The 23,115-nt window shown below is 37.1% G+C and overlaps 1 protein-coding gene across 1 annotated transcript; it reads left to right on the top strand.

Moving 5' to 3' along the window:
* The first annotated feature begins 16,608 nt into the window (after positions 1-16,608).
* Positions 16,609-19,662, top strand: LOC127831040 (zinc transporter ZIP1-like). The gene has a single exon (XM_052356024.1). The coding sequence runs from the start codon at positions 17,224-17,226 to the stop codon at positions 18,439-18,441; it is 1,218 nt and encodes a 405-aa protein (XP_052211984.1). The 5' UTR covers positions 16,609-17,223; the 3' UTR covers positions 18,442-19,662.
* Positions 19,663-23,115: the final 3,453 nt, after the last annotated feature.

The raw sequence follows: 23,115 nt of genomic DNA, 5'->3' as shown, positions 1-23,115 counted from the left end.
AAAAGAAAAAAGTAAACAAAAATAATCCGATATGCTTTGGCGATTGTTTTCCATGCAATCAACTTCTTAGTTTTAGCCTAAGTAGACGCCTCTATGTTTGTGATTGTAAACGCTGTATTGCCCAAATGTGTTTCCGCTTCATATTTCATAAAAATCAATATCTGACTGGCGTGCGTATGCATGTATAAATGAGCCTTGTTCTGAGAAAACTGGGCTTAATGCAAGTGCGTAAAGTGTCATCCCAGATAAGTCTGTGCAGTCCGGCTAATCAGGGACGACGCTTTCCGCCTAAACTTGATTTTTGTAAGGAGGGATTTAATTGAATTTAAAAATACCATAAAAAGCAGAAAGTGTCGTCCCTGATTAGCCTGTGCGGATTGCACAGGCTAATCTGGTACGACACTTTACGCACAAGCATTAAGCCAAGTTTTCTCAGAACGCGACTCAAATGTTTTTTAAATGCTGTTTTAATGTTATATTTTGCAATCATTGACGTGATTCTCATGCACTGCAATCATTAACGTGATTCTCATGCACTGCAATCATTGTCGTGATTTTCGTGCACTGCAATCATTGACGTGATTCTCGTGCACTGCAATCATTGACGTGATTCTCGTGCACTGCAATCATTGACGTGATTCTCGTGCACTGCAATCATTGACGTGATTCTCGTGCACTGCAATCATTGACGTGATTCTCGTGCACTGCAATCATTGACGTGATTCTCGTGCACTGCATTAGCATAAGATCCGGGCTGTTTTCATATTTGTGTGCGTTTTTGTTCGCGCACCTGTTGAACCAGTTTAACAATACCATTTAAGTACATTAATTGCGCTTCGCTGTAATCTACATAAATTAATTGAATTCCAATTCGTAAACTGAAATGCATAAGACCTTCGGTCTAAAAGGGGCTTATATGGAACGACACTTTACACATATGCTTTAAACCCCCTTTTCACATAGAGCGGCCCATATGTATTCATTATAACACGATTTTCATCTACGGACAATGTCAGCTTAATGCTGGAGAGCTTTTCACTAAAGCCACATATGGTAAGAAAAGAATAGAGAACTCTAACAAAAAATCATCCTAGTTGTATCCCCCTGCTTAAAGCTTAATTAGCTTGAATGCAGTTAAGACGACATGCTTTATTGTTTCCTCTCGAGTAACGAGCGTACCAATTTGGATGATCACAGATCACACCATTTTGTAGATAGCTTCAGAGAAAACATTTTTATGTTACATGCTCTTTGTGACCTTGTCTTAGGCACTCAAATGTTAGGACTTCATTTTCCACCGAGTAACCAGCATGCACATTTGTAAAAACATGGTCTATGTATAACGTTCGAAAAGACGAAAACGAATCTCTTGTTGCAAGTACTTGTGGTTTTGACCAGTTGACCGAAAAAGTAATCGGAGACTTCTGTCCTCCCAAGACACAAGCATAGTTGTTAAAATATTCAAGAGTGATCGTCCTTAATGGTCGGATGAACAGGAATGCCACCATTTATTCGACCAGAGGCATAATTAATAAATAATTAGCAGAATTTAACCAAATTTAACCTTAGTCGGCTTTAAAAGCTCTTCAGAGCTTGTGTTATCATGTTTGAAATACCCGACTTTATAAATAAATATTACTTGACTTGACTTGACTTGAAATATAAAATGGTTTTGCATATTTTGGGCCGCTGAAGACCGCAGCCGGCTGTTGCCTCCTCATAACAAAAAAGGGTATTATTCTACTGATGCATGTGACTACCGACCAATAACTATACATTGATACTTTGTTGTAATATTTTCTGATAATGATTTCCAAGTGTTGCTAAATGTCTATCTATATATGTTATACCATGCCACCAGTACTTTGGAATAAAACAATTGTGTCGTGTTAGGAAGGTTTTTCTGCACACGAACAATCAGACCAATGATAGTATTTATTGTTACACCGTTGAGAACGGCTTTAGGATCGTTATTATCAACATAACAGTCGCGTTCTGAGAAAACTGGGCATAATGCATGTGCGTAAAGTGTCGTCCCAGATTAGCCTGTACAGTCCGCACAGGCTAATCAGGGACGACACTTTCTGCTTTTATGACATTTTCCGTTTAAATGAAGTCTTTTCTTAGAAAAAATCCAATTTAGGCGGAAACTGTCGTCCCTGATTAGCCTGTGCAGACTGCACAGGCTAATCTGGGACGACACTTTACGGACATGCATTATGCCCAGTTTTCTCAGAACGCGACTCATAATTACTAGCGTCGCGTCTTGACAAATGCTGCTTTTGTGTCTATTTGGATTTTCCGCCGTTTTCAAGTGTTTTTCAGTAAAGTCACAGCGGTCAGATAACCTAATCTTTTCCTCAAGTGTTAGCTGGTTTCCAAGTGCACATACCCCGGGTGCAGGATCAACGGGGTTAACAGGGGTTTACACACGGACTGGACAGAATGTAAACAAAACGTTAAGATCTTTATTTTTGCAAATATCGTTTATAAGTTATTGCAATGCATTTGATAAAATCTTTAGTGCATAAAAGACAGTTTCTTTTGCATTTAGTACCGATTTAAGAATAAATAATTGAATACGTCTGAAATCGGCGCCAACATTTCACGCTGCGTGCAGCATAACCGTGGATGCGTTACACATCGAATTTTTGGCAAAGAAAGCAGACTTAAATAAAGCAATTCTGACGTGTTTCACATTGCCATAAGCAACAAAAAACTGTTTTTATGCACTAGTTGAAATCATAAGAAAAATTGTTTACAAAGTTATTTGAAGAAAAGCACCACTAACCGGTGTGTTTACATTATTTAACTTTCAATTGTGAACCTCACAAAGTCACTTTATCAGAAATAATAGAAAACAGATAAAAAACAGTTTTTTTTAAACAACAAGCTCCACTTGATATGCTCGTTATATATGCTGAGCATTTTACAAATGTAAAACTCAATGTAATTTTTAACTGAATTTTGCGATTTAAAATAACTAAATATAAGCCTAAAACTCAGAAATTCTTTATGACCTTTGACTAGGGATGCATATACAAATGGCTTTTTTCTCAAATTCCATAATCATTTTGGGATTTCGTTATAACCCCGCCTACACTGAACTGATATCCATACTGCGAAAAAACACATAGACTTTTACAAAACGGCAATAGTCACAGTAGTACATATGACTCAAGAACAACTATCCTCTTAACTATTACTCTTTTCACCCTGGTGCTCTGTTGTCAGGAATTTCCGAGATGCCCTTACCATATTGACGTGTTTTGCGCTTAAAATACCGAGCTTTTAGTGCGTTTCCAGGACATGCATGCTACGTTTAAGCGAGTATGACTGTTGGATTTTTACTATAGATTTCGCTTTGCGACCCTATATCTTCCATGCGGAGTGTATAAAAAGCATGTTGGTTGAAGATAATTGTATAAGAACATATGAAGTCACCAGACGGCGTCCCACAGCTTGCACTCTGTCGCTATGCGTAACTTTTGGTGCAGAATGAGCTACGCATCAACGCCGTCCGGTGTGACAGGGGATTCGGACTACCTGATGTTTCAAATTGTGGTTAACCAGTTTTCAAGGCAATATGCCGTTCGCGGCACTGGTTAATCGAAGATCATTCGTCACAACTGCCAAATAAATCTTAGTGCATTTCAGAACAAGCCGTGTTCATAAATTGTCCAAAACATTTTGTTTACAGCGATTAAAAAGGCATTATCCGGGAATCGAACTTCTTGAACCTCCTCTGTAATGTGGCTGCTGGAGCTTAGTCGCCTCTTTGTCCATGCGATCGAATTCTTATGTTGATCAATGCGATTGAGTTTGTGGGGCTATACAATGAATTGTTTACGATAGACCATTAGAAAATCATATTGAATTAAAGACCTTTAAGATCATTTAAGTTTTAAAGACGTCACTTTCAAAACCAAGATATTGCAGTTAACAGCGTAAAACAAAAAAAAAACAAACAACAACTAAACAACTAAACTAAACAGCCTGCGAGCTATTCTCATATTGTTCTTGTGTTATGCTTGTTGCATAAAGCCATTTTCAATTTGCTTTTAAGCGGGAAAGGAAAAATTGTATACATCTTACGCACTGACCTTAGGTCCGACTATTCTGGTTCCCGTCGTACAAATACTTTAGTACTTTAGGCAACCGTGGAAAATTGCGGCGCACTACGTATGTATTAATTATCGTAAAAATAATAAAGTTTGGAGTAAGTGAAAATCATTCAAGCTTTTGTTAAGGTTTAGTTATAGGTATCGATCCGTCTATTGTTTTTTTTTTCGAATCACTTATGATTTATTTAAAAAAAAATGATATTATGTCATGTTAACCCAATTCGGACACAGCGTCTTTCGGATAGTTAATGTGTACACAATTGCACAAGAGAATATCTGTTCAATGTACGTAATGTATAAATTTTGATGGATATTTGTTTGGTCTACAATAGCAAATGCAAATTGTATATATAAATATATATTTACAGCATCTGACAAAATTATATATATATATATATACACCTGTATATACATTATTATCATTACTGTCGGATTCAAATATATATCTTACCAAGAAAGGGTAAATACTTAAATAAATCCATGTACCTGCATGTTGATTATCTCAGGTTATTAAAACATGCATAACAGGATACCTTGCAATGGATCTAATCACAAAAACAGCAACACTGATCTTAACTTCAATAAAATAAATTAAATTAAATAAAATTAAAATCATAACCATATTTGATCAGAAATATGATTTAAAATGATTTGAGCATGTTAAATTAATGACCAGAGAAAACTTATCAATTTCTTAAAAAGTACCTTTTTACATTACATTACATTAAATTGTTGAAAGTATGATATGTGCTTTATCTAGTGACTTTACAAATTGTCTTATTTTTTCAGCATATGTCCGAGAAATTGGACGAGCTGGAAGAACGGTCACAGATGCACAGGCCTGTACTTCAACCAAGGAGACTTGGTGTCAACAGCAATGAGGAAAGACATGACAGAATATTGTTTAAACCATTCAATGTGCAAACGTGTAATAATAAATTATTTCTTCGGATTCCACACAACGGTTAAACCACTTGTCTGTTGCAGCGTTTGTAATTCTGATCTGGAACTGGAATGGCAGTTTGGAAATCTTAGAGTTGTTTGAACAATGTACTGCAGTTCTCTACTGACTGGATACGCTTAAGTGTGCCCAATAGGATATTTCCTATATAAAAAAAACAGAAAAATTCTTAATAATGATTATTTGTTAAAGATGCTGTTATTTTATATTGTGAATTAAATAATTTAATCATAAAATATTGACTTTGACTTACCGGTCCTGGGGGCCGTTTCATCAAACATCATGTGACATATTTAGAATATGATGCATATTTCAAATAAACATTATTACTAAACATGAAATCATAGTATTGCTTATTTCGGTTAATTGATACATGTCATAATGTTCTTACCCTGGCATGGTCCAAATTTTGAGTGCATGTTGTTTAACAGCTTTTATATGTTCAATTGTCCAGTTTTAATTGTATATTGAATTGTCGTACGACCTTTGATGAAACAGTCCCCAGCATCTTTAAAGTTTTTGCTTCATTATGATATACCAGGAAATATGTACCAACTTTTTTCTTAAATTACGTGCTATAAAAAGAAAAAAAATGATTAAACAATATCTCTTTCTGATCGTTTCCAGGTTAACATAGCTATGTAAGCAATTAATATGTAACACAGACTCTAAAATAATAACATCAAGGGAAACTAAAGTCTACAAAATTCATAGAAAATGTTGACTTTGTGATTTACTTAAAGAATCAATTATGTATAGATACTACATTTCAGTTTATATGTGAATCATGTAATGTAAAATTATATTATTTCAGAGCAATAACTGTTAAAGGTCAGTTTTTAAATACTTATCAAGCCCCATAAGCTGATCAGGAGTCCTATGTGTCGTTGAGTAAACCATCAAACAAGCCAACTTTAACTGTCATTTTTTATCCTTGGCTCCAAGAGTCCTTCGTGCTTCGCTACAAATTCAAGTGGGGAAGCAGTCAGTTGCTTGCATTAAGTGGTCAGTACTTTTGATGCAAGAAATGCTGGCTAAGTGGTCTTTCCATGTGTATTTGGTTGTTTTCTCCGTCCACTTATATGCTTAACAATATATTGGAGATTTTGTACGAACATAAACTAAGGTCTTAAAGTAATTCTGTAGTGTTTACTTTGAATCATGCAAACTAAATCGAACAGTAGAAAATTCTACACTCCCAATATGGAAATATCTCATGGCACATGGAATAACTGTCACACATGTGTCACTAAAATAAACCAAAGGGATTGTAAATTATAACTTAAACATTGCGTTATCAAAGTTTATACGAAATCCGTTCTCTCCGAAATATAGCCATATATCATATGTCTATGTATTGAGGTTAGGCGTAAAAAGCAAGAAAAATCACTATCGCCAATATATTAATTATAATAAAACGTACCGATTATCACAATGTGAACTCCTTGCTCCGAAAATAAATTAATTGTCCATTTTAAAGAACACACTGGCTGCCGCCATGAATCATGTATGCCTGCAATCTCCACGCACAGTTGTCGTTCCTTGCTCTCACATACAACTCTGCGAAATGCTCAGCTTGCCATTTTGCCTATAAAATAGGTAAAACAGAACAAACGCATTCAATGTATATGTGATTGAATATTTAAGATCGCATGCATTAAATTAAGAAATATGACTTTTAAATGTACGATAAATCGTGCAAAAAGTTTTAATGCAACTCGTTGGAACTATTTTATTGCCCATTTACGCAGATGGAATCATTCCACGCACTTCACAAATGTAAACAATTGAACATAATTTTTATTGAGTGACGTTAGGAATTGCTTCGACGTGTGTATGTATGTTGGTTTCTTAACATAAAAAAAACATATCAATTTTATAATAATGAATTAAGACTGATATAAGATATCATGGTATGAGATGGTTTTCTTTAATTCAGTGAATGCAATGTAACCGTCGTGCAAGAGATTGTTTAGTATACTGTAACCTCAATGATGAACGCTTGGAATGATCATGACATGAATGAGACGCTTTCATAACAATAGTCCGTTTTGAGCCCAACACAGAGGTGAATGTAATGTAACCGTCGTGCAAGAGATTGGTATGCCTGACCCAATAAAAAGTGTCAGGGGCAGGTAATCCAGACTAAGGTCCAACGGATATGCCATTTCCGCACGAAAAATTCGAAACTAATGATCTGAATCTTACGAAACATTTTTTTACTCAGAACCCGTATTAGGGCAATATGGGCTTTGTTCCACTCCAATGAATTTACGAGTGCCGAATAGAAAATAACAATGAATTTCTCCTAAGGAGAAATGCACATGATACAACTAAACATACACAGGTAAAGTTAATTATACAATGTAAGTAAACGTTTTGTGTCATTTCAAATTGACGAAAATTTGGACAGATTTTGTAAGTTGTCTTCAACCAACTAGTTTTGAATAACACTTAGTTTTTCTGTGGAGAACAAGTTCCCCGTCACGATTACATTGATAAAATTCATATAAACAAATAATATTTGAGCCACGCTCTGTGAAAACGGGGTCGCAGTCGCAGTAGTGTAGTGGATAAGGTGTCCGACTAGCGATCGGGAGGTCACGGTGCGATGCCCATTGTGGAAGCGATTTTAGCTCGACTATTATATATGAAATATATATAGTGGAGCTATCCTACTCACCCCAGCGTCGGCGTTCCCGTTAGCGTTCCTGTTAGCGTTAGCGTTAGCGTGCAAATGTTAAAGTTTGCTTACTACAAATATTTGTACCCCAAATATTTCCTATGTCCTTTAACATATTGCTTTTATATTTTGCATTCTTCTTTACCAACATGACCCGATCTATAAACAAGAGCAGACAACTGTATCAAGCATTTTGACAGAATTATGGCCCCTTTTATACTTAAAATATGCATATTATTGATAAATCTATGTTAAAGTTTGCGAACTACCCCAAATATTTCCTATGTCCTTTGACATATTGCTTTCATATTTTGCATACTTCTTTACCAACATGATCCCAATCTAAAAACAAGAGCAGACAACTGTATCAAGCATTTTTACAGAATTATGGCCCCTTTTATACTTAGATCATTGAACATTTTGCTTAAATTGCCATGACTTCTTTATTTATGATCACATTTGATTCATACTTTGACAAAACAACACTTACCTGACATACCACAATGCAATCCACCCAAACCATCCCCCATGCCCCACCCAAGAATCCCCCCCCCCCCAAAAAAAAAAAATAAATAAATAAAATAAATAAAAATGTTTTTCCTTATTTTTAAAAGATCATCTATTAAATGACTACACACCCACATTATACCCCCCCCCCCCCCTCTCCATGATGGCTTTCGTTATACTGTCAAGCACTCGAATAGTCGAGCGCGCTGTCCTCTGACAGCTCTTGTTTAAATTCCCCACCATAGAAACCAAGTACTGGTTTAAGTCCCAGGAAACGGACTCGATAGCGTTTCAAATAAGCTTTCGGCTTTCTATGCAATCGAGCTAAAATAAATAGGTTTAAACCAAACTAAAACGGGGATTAATGCACGAGCGTAACGTTAAGTCCCAGATAAGCATGTGCAGTCCGCACAGACTAATCGGTGACGACACTTTCCGCTTGTATTGTATTTTAAGTTTAAATGAAGACTCTTCTTAGCAAAAAATCCGATTGGGGCGGAAAGTGTCGTCCCTTATTAACCTGTTTTCCCAGAGCGAAGAAAATTTTAATTGGAAAATAAGTTTCATTCATATCGTCAGTGTTATTTGACTGAATACAGCCGTATTAACAAGAGACAATACGCCCAAGAATTTACTTTATAATATCAAGCCGAATGAATATTCAAATTGAAAAAGCATTAAACAATTGTTTAGGTAGATTACATAGTTATTTTGATAGGGATGCGACATATGTCGACTATAAGATCAGCTACGTCATCAAAATCGATATAGGGTAGCCTACTTTGCAGTTGAATCCACGCGGTATGAAATGTTTATGTGTCATTAATTAAAATACTTAAGGTGCGCACTGGCAACCATATAAATAAGTGAAACAAAACAAAAAACAAAATAAGACAAAATAGAGTGTCAATAATATAATTTCCATAATATAAAACACGCGGACAGCATTAAATATGTCAGATACAGTATTACGTTCACGCCAGATACAGCATTACGTTCACGTCAGATACAGCATTACGTTCACGTCAGATACAGCATTACGTACACGTCAGATACAGCATTACGTTCACGTCAGATACAGCATTACGTTCACGTCAGATACAGCATTACGTACACGTCAGATACAGCATTACGTTCTCGTCAGATACAGTATTACGTTCACGTCAGATACAGCATTACGTTCACGTCAGATACAGCATTACGTTCACGTCAGCTACAGCATTACGTTCGCATCAGAACAGCATTACGTTCACGTCAGGTACAGCATTACGTTCACGTCGGATACAGCATTACGTTCACGTCAGATACAGCATTACGTACACGTCAGATACAGCATTACGCTCACGTCAGATACAGCATTGCGTACATACGATTATGAATGTACACCATTTCCATATCAAAATAAAAATGCAATGTACATATATCATCCTAGGATTATCTCCGTCTTTAAAACTGTATTTAGCCAACAAAATAGCATATTTAGGTTTGAAAAGAAAATGCCAAATGCGATAATTGATGTCTATCGGTGTCATTTAATTACAGTATACCTTCAAACGTAATTAAACTTAACTGCTGATTTTAATGCATAATTAAAACGGATATAATAAACAAACGCCTGTAAAAGTTGATGTTAGAAACAGCCGATCAATGTACTTGCATATCGTCTGATCGATTAACGCCTGCATGTTGGGATGTGCTAGTTCAAGAAAAAAGCTCCAAACTTATTTTTTAAGACTAAATACCGAATAAGTAACGTTTTATTGGATTTTCTAACTGAGAACAAATTGTTAGTGACTAGTGTAAACTGATGTTTGGAGAATTAAATGTGCATAAATATAGTAATATATGTTGAATCGTTCATTAAACATTTGTATTACTTCATCGCGTGCATTTATTTCTTTACGAATCATTTGACAGATATTGTAGCAATCCAATAAATCTCTGCGTAATTGCGTTTGCGTAATGTTCGAACACAAGTAGACGACCAACCAGCGCTAAGAGTTAAGCGGTAATGAATAACCTTGCATTGCATTACCGATTAAACATTACTAAGATGTAAACCGCTTACGTGTCTGTACATGTTTACATTAGCCGTGGTTTTCTTTGATTACAATGTATGCTTTGAAATTCATGTAAACGTGTATGTGGATTATTTCCAACAGTGAAATACGAAAGCTGATTATGATTGTATATTTTAACGTTCACAACATTAACAATTATTTAAATCAAGATTTAAAAGATGTTTATCTTTGCACATGAATCTAAACACATTGACATCCTTGATATCAGTGCTGTATGCTATTGTTTTATTCTGTTTGCTTTGAGTTTAATTGCTTTGCGCGCATATGTAATGCAGTAATAATGGCCCATATATGCATTCTTTCATCCAGACGATATGTTATCAATGTTGTTGTTTTTTCATTTAATTTGTGCACTTTTTAAAAACCTCTGTTTCAGTTTTTTGTTTGCCTATTTCAGCAAATCACATACTGACAGGCTATAAATTCATCTGGGAAAACGGGGCTGAGTGCATGTGCGTAAAGTGCCGTCCCAGATTAGCCTGTGCAGTTCGCACATGTTAATAAGAAAAGACGCTTTCCGCGTTTAAGAAATTTTAAAGGAAGCCTCTTCACGGCGGAAATCCAATTAAGGCAGAACGTGTCGTCCCGGACGACACAGGCAAATCTCTGACGAAACTTTGCGCACGTGCTATACGCCCTGTTTTTTAGAGCGAGTTCATTTGAAGCGGTTGCTATCGGAGGTGGACGTTACAACAAAGCTGTAGGTCCCAAAATATGAGTCATGTTCTGAGACAACTGGGCATAATGCATGTGCGTAAAGTGTCGTCACCGATTAGAATGTGCAGTCCGCACAGGCTAATCAGGGACGACACTTTCCGCTTAAATTGGATTTTTGCTAGGAAGAGACTTCATTTTAACGAAATATGTCGTCTCTGATTAGCCTGTGCGGACTGCACAGGCTAATCTTGTACGACAATTTACACACATGCATTATGTCCAGCTTTCTCAGAACGCGACTCATATGTATTCCTAAAGTAACATGCCCAGTTGAAGGCCAGCTAAGAAGACTTATGTCATATGTCATATGATGAAACTCGTAATAACTTAAAGGGGCATTTATATTAAAGTTCACGTTACAAGTGCTTCCCTCATACTGCATACAAAAGGAGGTAACTCTTGCAATGACCTTGTGCTGTTTGAACAATTGTTGTCTTGTTCTGAAAAAACTGGGCAAAATGCATGTGCGTAAAGTGTCGTCCCAGATTAGCCTGTGCAGTCCGCACAGGCTAATCAGGGACGACACTTTCCGCTTTTATGGTATTTTTCGTTGAAAGGAAGTCTCTTCTACACGAAAATCCAGATAAGGCGGAAAGTGTCGTCCCTGATCTGTGACGACACTTTACGCACATTCATTATGTCCAGTTTTCTCAGAACGCGACTCAATTGTTGTCCCCTTACAATCTTCACTAACATTCACATTTTGATTGTCCGTTTGTTGATTCTAGTTTTTACTTGAAACTAAATACTGCAATATTTTTTTTAAATAACTAGCAAACAATATAATGTAAGAGTATATAAACTCGTATTTCTTAATGTCGTAATTTGTTATTGCATTTGCTGAATTTTTACCTAACGACAAATGTTCAACATTTACAGAACTCATGTTTTGATGATTAATTACCTTGCGCAATAATGAATGTCAGACACGAGCAACATAGAATGACAAATTAAAACATTTTTCAAGGTTATATTTCTGTTAAGTTTTGCTTTAAGCAGCTCTTCCATCATTAAGAAAATTATTTTAGCATGAAATCAACTCAATTATTTTGTGAAGTCATGTTCCGTCAAATTTATTGAATTTCAACCAGCACAAACATCAATCTTACACCTGTTTAAAGGGACTGTAAACCACGAATGACGGAAAAAAAAGTTCTAAAATACCGTATTTTTTTTACAATTATTAGTTTATTTTGATTAAAATAGCACGACTGGTATACTACATTACTTGAAAATATTCATATATTTTCAGTATATTCGGTAATAAAATGTCGCGATGTGAAATCGAAATTAAAAGCGAAAATAGGTTACATAACAATATACACTATAAATAACGCAATTAGATTGATAATTTTATATATAAAATATATACAATTCACTACGCATGAACAATTTGCATTCCTGGGTTTACCACGTGACGATGATGATCAATCTTCTTGCGTTATTTATAGTTAACTGGTAGTTACCTGGTACCTGTACCCAGTAAAATTTATTACCGAATATACTTAAAATTTGAAAACTTAACAACTTTTTTTCAAGTAATGTAATATACAAGTCGTGTTATTTTAATCAATATAAACTAATAATTTTAAAACATACGGTAATTTAGAACTTTTCTTTTTTCGTCATTCGTGGTTGACGGTCCCTGTAAAGAGAAAAATTAACGGCTTAAAAAGTATTATTTCAAACTTTCAAATAATGGAAAATATTAACAATGTATATTGATATACTAAATCGTTGCTTAACAGATATGCCTATTTTAATAAACGTTTAGTTATTATTTATGCTCATGTTAAACTGTTTTCCCCTAAAAACTTTAGCGGGTGTAGAAAATAAGAAGTTAACGTTAAATCGTCATTTATGAAACTTACTTTTCTCTCTAGGGATTATGTACATTTTTCCATAACGATTCAATCAATTTAACAATAAAGATTTATACATATATACGTGAAAAGCATGAAAATGCATAATTTTAATACATGTATGTGATTCAGAAAAAGGACGACATGCCCTTGTACTATAGGAGCTCTTGATTTATTGTTTATTTCCTGAGTCGTGGATTCCCAATACAAATGGACCTCGCTCTGTGAAAAGGGTGTTTAATGCATGTGCGTAAAGTGTGGCCCCATTTTAGCCTGTGCAGTCCGCACAGACTTATAAGGGACGACACTTTCCGCGTGTATGATATTTTTCGTTTAAAGAAAGTATCTTTTTATCAAAAATCTAGTTTAGGCGGAAAGTGTCGTCCCGGATTCGCATGTGCTGACTGTCGTCTGGGACGACAGTTTACGCTCATGCATTAAACCCCCTTTTCACAGAGCACGGAGCAAATGTTATTTGTCACATAAACAAATATTTACGCTGAACACTATGCAGTTGTTCATGACGGCAGCAAATAAAAGCCTTGTTCGGACTGTTATTGCGCAAACTTTGATGGGTGCAAAAATGTGGAACAAAGAAATGCTTCAATAAGAACTAGAATGGTGTAGATGGCGCTGTGGTCTAAAGGATGTAAAGGGGCTCCGCTTGGGCATTACCGGCGACGACCGCCATTAAACCGGGGCGTTGCCGTAGCTCTGCCTGGGTCTGATACCGGTATAGCCCCGATGAGTGCCGGCGGTGTTACGGTAGACCAAGGCTCTGCCGGGACGCTGCCGGGACGCTGGAGGGACGCTGCCGGCTTTCACCGGGGCTCCACCGGGACTCCACCTGGGCATTACCGGCGACAACCGTGGCTATGCCTGGGCTTCACCGGGATAAACCGTAGCTTGTCCGGGGTTGACCGGGACTCTGCAGGGTTGTTGACAGGCTTCAATCCCGTTATAAAACATTTTAATACCCACCCATTTGAGCCCAGGTTCGTGATCCGGGATCTACCAGGATGAACCGGGGCTCTACCGGGATGAACCGGGGCTCCACCGGGGACGACCGGGATGAAACGGGGACGACCGGGGACAACCGGGGCCCTACTGGGTAAGTATTAAACTGGTTAATACCTTCGGGATGTACCGGGAGTCACCGGGAAGGACCGGCAACGACCGGCGCGGCACCGGGAACAACCGGGACGGCACCAGGAACAACCGGGACGGCACCGTAGCTCCACCGGGGCCCATACATACCCCGCAGAGCTGCAGCAACGCCCCGGTTGTCGCCGGTGGTGCCCAGGTGGACAGAGTCCCGGTATTGCTACGGTAGATCGGTAATCCGGCGCTCTGCCGGGACGCCACCGGAATTCACCGGGGCTCCGCCTGGGCATTACCGGCGATGACCGCGATTACACCGGAGCGTTGCCGTATCTCTTCCGGGGTCTTATGCCAGTGAGTGCCGACGGAGTTATGGTAGACCGGGGCTCTTCCGGGATGCTACCGGGATGCTGCCGGGATGCTACCGGGACGCTGCCGGGACGCTGCCGGCTTTCACCGGGGATCCACCTGGGCATTACCGGCGACAACCGGGGCTCTGCCGGGGCTTTAACGGGATAGACCGTAGATAGTCCGGGGTTGACCGGGACTCTGCCGGGTTGTTGACCGGCTTCAACCGGGCGGCACCGGACAATAGTGTGACCGCGTTATTTTTTTTTCGACCAATCATCCCGGTTCTCGCCGGTCGACTGGCGTTAGCAAACCGGGATGGACCGGGGCTCTACCGCCAATAGTGAGACTTGGGCTTTAGAATCCAGATTTACTAATCCGATTTAAAAATAATTGCTTCAAACAATAACACAAATGTTTATTTAATGATTGATATGATGTCAAATAGCTTGTATGGATAGCAATTTCAATGAGAACAAAATAAACCACTGACATTCGTTTGAGAGTATTCATATTTAAAGATGCATTTTCATGGTTTGGGACGGAAACAAGCATTTTGTGTACAAGTATAACAGATATTTCTCATAGGTATAACATTGCACATTTAATCAGTGTCCTTTACAAATCTTCAGATATTAACAAAAGTAACATCTCTGCTAAGAAGAGAACGTAGTTTTGTTTCTGAATCAGAAAATATAATCCCACCACAAACAGCCGTCACCATGCGACTTAAACACTACAAATAACAAACTCCTGTGCATTTAAGTGTGGTTTTACCTACATATTTCTTGTATATTAACTGTGGATTGACCGATACAAGGAAAATTCTGCTTCGTGCATAGTGTCAACAAAGCAGGTCCGACGCGAATTTGTAAAGTAATTACTCAAGAGGTCAATTACTACATTTTTGCGGGATTTTATCACAGCGTAAATGCGAAGCGCATTTATTTGAAATTATTTGATTAACTAATATTTTATTTGTTTGTATCACTACGCTGGAATCGACTGTATGAACCGTCTTATTTTCATGTAAATATTCTTGCATGTTTAAAACGACTCATACGTTTGCTTTTAAACATAAACAATGCGTTGTTTTTATATCGCAAAGTCTTAAAGCGAGACTATACGATTTTGTCAAATATTTATTTACATGTATATCATGTAATCGTATAGTCTCGCTTTAATATTTTTATATGTGTTCAATTGTAGTATATTGATAAAAATATGCTAAAATAACACAAAATAGGCACGACAAGTTATACATTGAAGACGAATTTCATAAAATGCAGCAAAGACAAATTAGCGCCCCGAGCCGATAGTGACGAAGATATTTCGTACATATTCGTATAGTCTCGCTTTAAGCAACGCATGCAATTTTATTCCTTGTTTCAAATGCTGTTTCATTAAGTGTAATCCGGTATAACATGCAATCAAAACGGATTGTAACTTGGCAAAAGTAATGTTGATGAATTTTTAAATATTCGCAAATCCGGTATGTCATCAGCCTATTGGTCTAACTCAGGCGATGTGAAATCATGTATACAATATAAGTTTTAAAATATGTAGATGTAAACAAAAATTGTGAAGCTTGTACTACTGCCACTACAAATTCAACTTCGACAACAACTACGACTACTGAAACAACAACAACAACAACTACTACTACTAATACTTCTACTACTACTACTACTACTACTACTACTACTACTACTACTACTACAACAACTTCTACTACTGCTACTACTACTTCTACTACTACTTCTACTACTACTGCTGCTACTACTACTGCTACTGCTGCTGCTGCTGCTGCTGCTGCTACTACTACTACTACTATTACTACTGCTACTACTACTACTACTACTACTACTACTACTACTACTACTACTACTACATATACTACTACTTCTACTACTACTACTACTACTGCTACTGCTGCTGCTACTGCTGCTGCTGCTGCTACTGCTACTGCTTCTACTGCTACTGCATCTGCAACATTAACATATATTTTAATACATTTGCCACCAAAATAATAAATGTTCATTTTATATTCACCACGAATACCAACTCGTAATATTATTATTTAACATGCGTAGAACATCATCAACCATAAACACTTCCCGGATACAGTGTTCACGTGTTTATCAAGTCAAGGACACTTTGCGTTTAAACGACTGAATATATAAACATAAATAATGTCATATATTTGATAACGAAAGGCCATATACGATAATTGATGTCGAATGTGTAATTGTATCTGATTACGTTCAATTCAGTTATACTTAACCAGTGATGCAGACGAATAATAATAACTGCTGTACATGAACGTAAACACGCTAGTAAATAAACGTTGACGTTAACAACTGCTCATTAAGTTGGATGATAATTGAGACCAGGCGATCGTTTTAAGACGCATTAAAATGTGCAGTAAGAAGTATTTGACTCACGTGAAGAAAGTTTAACTTTAAAATTAAGAACTTTTAAATCGGGCTCAATTTATGAATGTGTTCACTTTTTTTCTAATTGAAGACCAAAACACATTATTAAAAAACATTTGTGTAACGTTCGAAAGTCATTCGTCTCAGTTTATTAAACGTCGACCAAACAACGCTGTGGTTTTCGATGGTGGTGAATTACCGTGATTTGCATGAACGCTTTAACAATATTCAGTTGTTTTTATACAAAAACCGCAGTGGTGTCCGTATTGACATAAATTTGCAGTGGATGTTTGTAATTACAATTAAGTTTGTGTTTAATAAGCCTATGTGCGCGGAGAGTAACCGATATTTATATCTTTGTGCGTTTGTGGATAAACAACATTTCGCAAAATCGGGCAATCGTCATGGATTCCAGCAAGATTGCAAGTTTGTTTATTTTGTTTGGATTATCCATTTTAAGTGGAACTTTGTCGATTTTGATGGTCAAGTGTCTGATTAATAAATTTGAAAATTCCGGTAAGCTAAAACGCGCAGTCAGTCTGATGAACTGCTTTTCAGGCGGAGTATTTTTTGGCGTATCACTTTTGAATCTTTTGCCGGAAGCGCGCGAGGCTATGGGAAATGCGCTTGAACATTACAGTTATCATACTGAATACCCTTTAACTGAACTACTTTTATGTATTGGCCTGTTCTTGATATTGGCTATTGAGCATTTCTCCCATATGTGTTGCTCACCAAGGAAAAAGCTCCAAGAAAAGAGTCCGATTTTGGGCTCAACTTCAAACGCAGTGGAGCCACAAGCGCAACAAAAAGAGAAGAAAGAGAAAAACGAACTACACTGCAACGGAGCTCGCCATAGCGCCGATGTCAAAGACAAAGACAAGGAGATTCTAGTACATAGCGAATTCGAGGACTCCTCATACGCTGACGATTTTACCTACCACACATATGGCACTGTGGACGAATCCTTAGACAAATCCGGTATCAATCCTTACGCTGGAAGTGGGTTGTCACGTGATGGGACGCCGTTTCAAACGGAAGTCGTGTTCTACAACAGTGACCGGATCGTTATTCGCAATAAGGCGTCTACGGAAGTTGACGCAAAGCCAAGCACACATGATGCCATTCGGAGCGCTTTAGACATTGACGCAGATGACATTAGACGCTTGAAAATACGAGGGATTGTGTTAATGGTTGCATTGTCACTGCATATGATTTTCGATGGCCTGGCGATAGGACTGATGACAAAATCTTCCAAGGTTTGGCAGCTTCTTGGAGCTGTTGCTCTACACAAGTGTCTAGTATTCTTCACAATTGGCCTCCAGTCTTTGGAGATTCTCGCATCCGCAAAGAAAGCCGTGTGTGTTATTGTATTCCTGGCCATTATTAGTCCGATTGGAATCCTTAACGGCGAAGCTATAAATAGCTCCGATGACGTCACCGCAAGGGAGACCGTTTCTGCGGTTCTGCAAGGAATTGCCACAGGGACTTTCCTGTTTGTGACGTTTTTCGAGATTCTATTTCGGGAACTGGGCACACACGATCCGGATTTCCTGAAAATAATTTTTAGCTTTATCGGATTTGTACTCATTGCACTTGTGCGCTTAATGACCAATGACTAGCAAGGTTTATGACAGCATATGGCTAGTTCAAGGCAATAAGTAGAACCAATACACAGTGAACATTTAGTAATTTTCAGGTCTTTATGTGCAAATGGATTGCATGTTGCGAGGATGTCATTTCCGCACTTACAATTTGACCAGCAAATACATTATGAACGCATACGTTACTGAATTGTTTTTGATTTTCAAGACGTATTCATGACGCGTTAGTAAAGCTACATACACGGAAATGGTATGGTAAATGACCACTGCTTAATTAATACAAAAAGATGCAACGAAACACTCAACAACCGCAATGCAAAATGTTTGATAAAGTTGTAGAAGAACAATCAATACGTTACCGAATGCATTGTTTGTGTTAGAAATACGTATTACAATTGTTTAATATCTGACAATACGTTCGTGCGGATTTCAGTAAAATGATAATCCGAACAATGGGTGCTATACAAGATCTAAATAATACATTGTTTTATAGCAATTATCAAGTTGTCGATTAAGTTTACTCGAATTCATGACGTTACAATGTACTTGGTATATGTATACTAATCTGCTTGGGCATGAACTAAATTTCCAATTAATTGTTTTTGACATGTTATACGCATTTCATTACTATTGTTAATTGTATCTTTATAGTTAGTCTCCTACCGGTTTCACCGGAGGGGACTTATGGTTTGCACTCCGTGTGTCTGTCAGTTTGTCTGTCAGTCAGTCAGTCAGTCACACTTTTCTGGATCCTGCGATAACTTTAAAAGTTCTTAATATTTTTTCATGAAACTTGGAACATAAATAGATGGCAATATGGACATTATGCACGTCATTTCATTTTGTTTCTACGTCTAAAATTCTGGTTGCTATGGCAACAAATAGACTAGAAATACTGCTGAAAATGGTGTTTTTCTGGATCCTGCGATAACTTTCAAAGTTCTGAATATTTTTTCATGAAACTTGGAACATGGATAGATGGCAATATGAACATTATGCACGTCATTTCATTTTGTTCCTACGTCAAAAATTCTGGTTGCTATGGCAACAAATAAAAAAATATTCTGACAATGGTGGAATTTCTGACAATGGTGGAGCCGGTAGGGGACTATTATTGCTTGGCAATAGTCTTGTTTAGTTTGTTGTGTGTTGTGTTTCAGTTCTTAGCAATGGCAGTGTGATACGCTCATATATCGACTGTATCTTTCGCATCAAATTATTAAATACACTTTGACTGTATGTTAACTTTATCTTGCGTTATCAGTCATGACTGTTTAGCCCCGAGCATAACTCGATAACTAGTCGATGTATAAATATGACGCTATTGACATAGTTCATGAACATATATTAGTTAACAATAACAATTTTTTTTGCTAATCAATTAATTGTCTTGTGTATTACAAATTGGCAATTTTTAGGATTTTGGTAGGAGGCGAGCAGATGGGAAGGGGTGGGGGGGGGGGGGTAACAGCTAAAACCAATAGCCTGTCGTATGTTAAATACGAAGTGAACAATCGCAGTCACTGCGAGGTCGGCACGTGCAAATGGATTGCATAATACTAAGGTGTTATATTTACACTAACGTTTTATTATTCAACCAACAAGTACATATTCAATGCATACATTTGTGACTTATAAGGGAATGCTACTTAATGTGACCGCTACTAATGCAAAAATAGTAAACGAAACACGCAAAAAGAACGCAATTCAAAATATTCATCAAAATAACACTTAATAATTAAACGAGTGCATTTTTGTTATAACAAGTACGAATATTAACGTCATTGAAACGTATATTGTCGCTGCGCATGTATGCCATCACTGTGTCGTATTTATAAATGAAAAGTGCTCTGTTAAAAGGGGGTTAAATGCATGTGCGTAAAGTGTCGTCCCAGATTAGCTAGTGCAATCACAGAGCACGTCTGAAATATTGTGCCGATTGAAGGAAAATGACTATGTGGGCAATGATAGCTATAAACATCATCATGATGTCTTGTTTTATTGCAGTAAACAAATTGTCGATTAAGCTGCATATAACTCAATCGTCTGTCATTGTTTTGTTACAATTTAATTAGTGCATATAACTGTCAGCTTTGTCATTTATATGCACGAACTAAATTCTTAAAACATTGATTTGTACTTATTATACAAATTTATACTGTAATTTCCCGGAAGGTCACGGGTTTGATCCCCACCGAGGGAGCGTGCTTTAGATCTCCCCCATAGACACCAAGTACTGGTTCTAGTCCCAGGAAAGGACTCGAGAGCATTTATATAAGCCTTAGGCTTTCGATGCAATCGAGCTAAAATAAATAGGTTTAAACTAAACTAAATTAATTTTTTCGTTATTGTTTTTTTATGTTTCAGCTCTTAGCAATGGCTGTGCTATGTGTGAACTTAGCGACTTTCAAATTACATTGATTTATAGAGTTTGCCTTTTTGTTATTGTAATATTGTGTAATGAATAGGTTATCGTTAAGTCATGTATAAATAAAATATGAACTGATGATACATATTTTCACTTCATTCCACTTATTTGGTAAAAAAATATTTAAATGACATGTATATTCAATATCATTTTGCAGATAAATTATGTAAAATTCTTTTTTTTTTGCGGCGTCTTTTTATGCGATAATTATATGCAGCGAGAAAAATAAACGTCATCAATTGTTAATTAACCCATTTATGCCTAGTGGGCACTCCAATCCTTCTAAATTGGATCAATACATTTCCAAAATTAGGGATGTCTACTATATTTATTTCTATATTTAAAATATACAGAAATTCCTTGAAGCACACAGCGCAGACCCTGATGAGACGCCGCATCAAGCGACGTCTCATCTGGGTCTACGCTGTTTACTAAGGCCTTTTGTCTAGACGCTAGGCATACATGGGTTAAGCGAATTCTAACTAACAATCAGAATAACTATGTATTACCTGTTCCATGTATTCTTTTTGGTAGATGACTTTTAAGCAAAGTTGCAAGTTGGGCGGGGTGGGTTGGAGTGGGGAGGTGGTATTGCATGGTATACTGGATGCAGGTTTTCCGTTTGTAGTCCCTACTTAGGGCCGTCGCATTTTTGTCCTGAGCATAACTATACAGGTATAATAGGTATTCATTTGGAACAATTGACACTTTGATTTGATATTCGTAAATGGAGGCGGGGGTGGGGGTGGGGGTTAATTGTATACATACACTTTGTCTGTAGAGTAAAATATTAAGAGATATCTAGTTGAAACCCAAAAGGTAATAGGTAAGTAGATAACATTTAGGGTTTGTGCATTGCATAAGAACTACAACTATTGCTGCTAAATTTGTATAGTAATTTTCCTTAATTTTCGTTTGTACATAAATTAATTTCAGGTGCCTCTTTTGAAAACTTAAACCAGGGTGCATGATCACGTGACTTTGTTGGGTTTCCAATTAACCGTCAATTGATGTAAACACGCCGGTAAGTGCTGCTTTTTTCCAAATAACTTTTTAAAACATTTTTTCTTAAGAATTTCAAATAGTGCATAACAGACAGATTTTATGCTGCTTATAGCAATGTTAAATACATCAGAATTACTTTATTAGATAAGCCTGTGTTCTTGTTAAAAAATTCCATGTACATGTATACTGCACGATTGATTATTCTTCACGCAGCGTGAAATTGTGTCACCAATTTCAGATGTATTCAAGGAATTATTCTTAAGATATCGGCACAAACTGCAAGAAAACTGTCGTTTATGCACTAAGGGTTTAGAAAATGTATTTCAATTACTTGAAAAATTAAAAAAAAATGAAGTTCTTAATGGTGTGATTACATTCTGTCCAGGTCGTGTGTAAATTCGTGAAAAACCCGTTGATTAGCACCCTGAAAACAGGATTATATTGAACCGTATTATGAAGGTAGATTGAAGAAAAGTGCAGCGAAAACTAATAATATCTCCTGCTTTCAAATTTCTTGTTTCTTCCCATATTATGCCCCCTTTGGGTCTGTTCATAGGTCGAATGGTCGGTCGGTAGCGAAACCTTGTTTCTAACGATGTAACGAGCACGTTTTCAGAAGGGGTAATCGCGTGATGGTCAAGATTGCGACGTCCGTGCCGAGAAAGGTATTGTTCGCTAGTTACAACCTTTATTACGGTTGCTGTTTTATACATGGTGGGGGATTTGAAATAATGCAAAAATGTTCTAAAACCGAGGAAAAAACATTTTATTTACATCTCTTGTTAAGATTGTTATCAAAGAAATGCATTCAAGCTTTTTATCATTTCTGACATGGTTTCAGCAAATAATCCACGTTCAGCCAATTTTATGAACACGTAGACATTTTAAACCTTGTTGCAATGCGGACTTCTTATTCTGATGAATAGCAATCTTTAAAAAATGTATGTTAGTTGGGGTTCTTGTTAATCTCACGCTGACAGTTAACCGGGGCATGTCTCACCAAAAGTATGATGGGTTAAAAAAATAAAACCCAATGTGATAGAGGCTTGAATTGGTGGGAAATCAGTACATAAAACTAACTACCAATGCCACCATATCGTTCAATAGTCAGTTGCCTAAGTTAATTATGTACTCGTAATTCAACGGGCATTGTAGCCAATTGAATGAACTGGTTTACGAAATGTTGAAACTCTGATGTAGGACCTAACAACACTGTTTTCCAGTGGTGATGAATCATCGTGCATTGCTTCATTTACCTT

This window comes from Dreissena polymorpha, chromosome 5 (assembly GCF_020536995.1).
Source record: "Dreissena polymorpha isolate Duluth1 chromosome 5, UMN_Dpol_1.0, whole genome shotgun sequence".
Lineage (NCBI taxonomy): Eukaryota > Metazoa > Mollusca > Bivalvia > Myida > Dreissenidae > Dreissena > Dreissena polymorpha.
The sequence above is the reverse complement of the archived record's forward strand: the minus strand, read 5'-3'. Positions and strand labels throughout refer to the sequence as shown.

What these genes read in the sequence shown, in the direction of transcription:
- LOC127831040 (XM_052356024.1), top strand. Translation starts at nt 17,224, where the DNA reads ATGGATTCCAGCAAGATTGCAAGTTTGTTTATTTTGTTTGGATTATCC.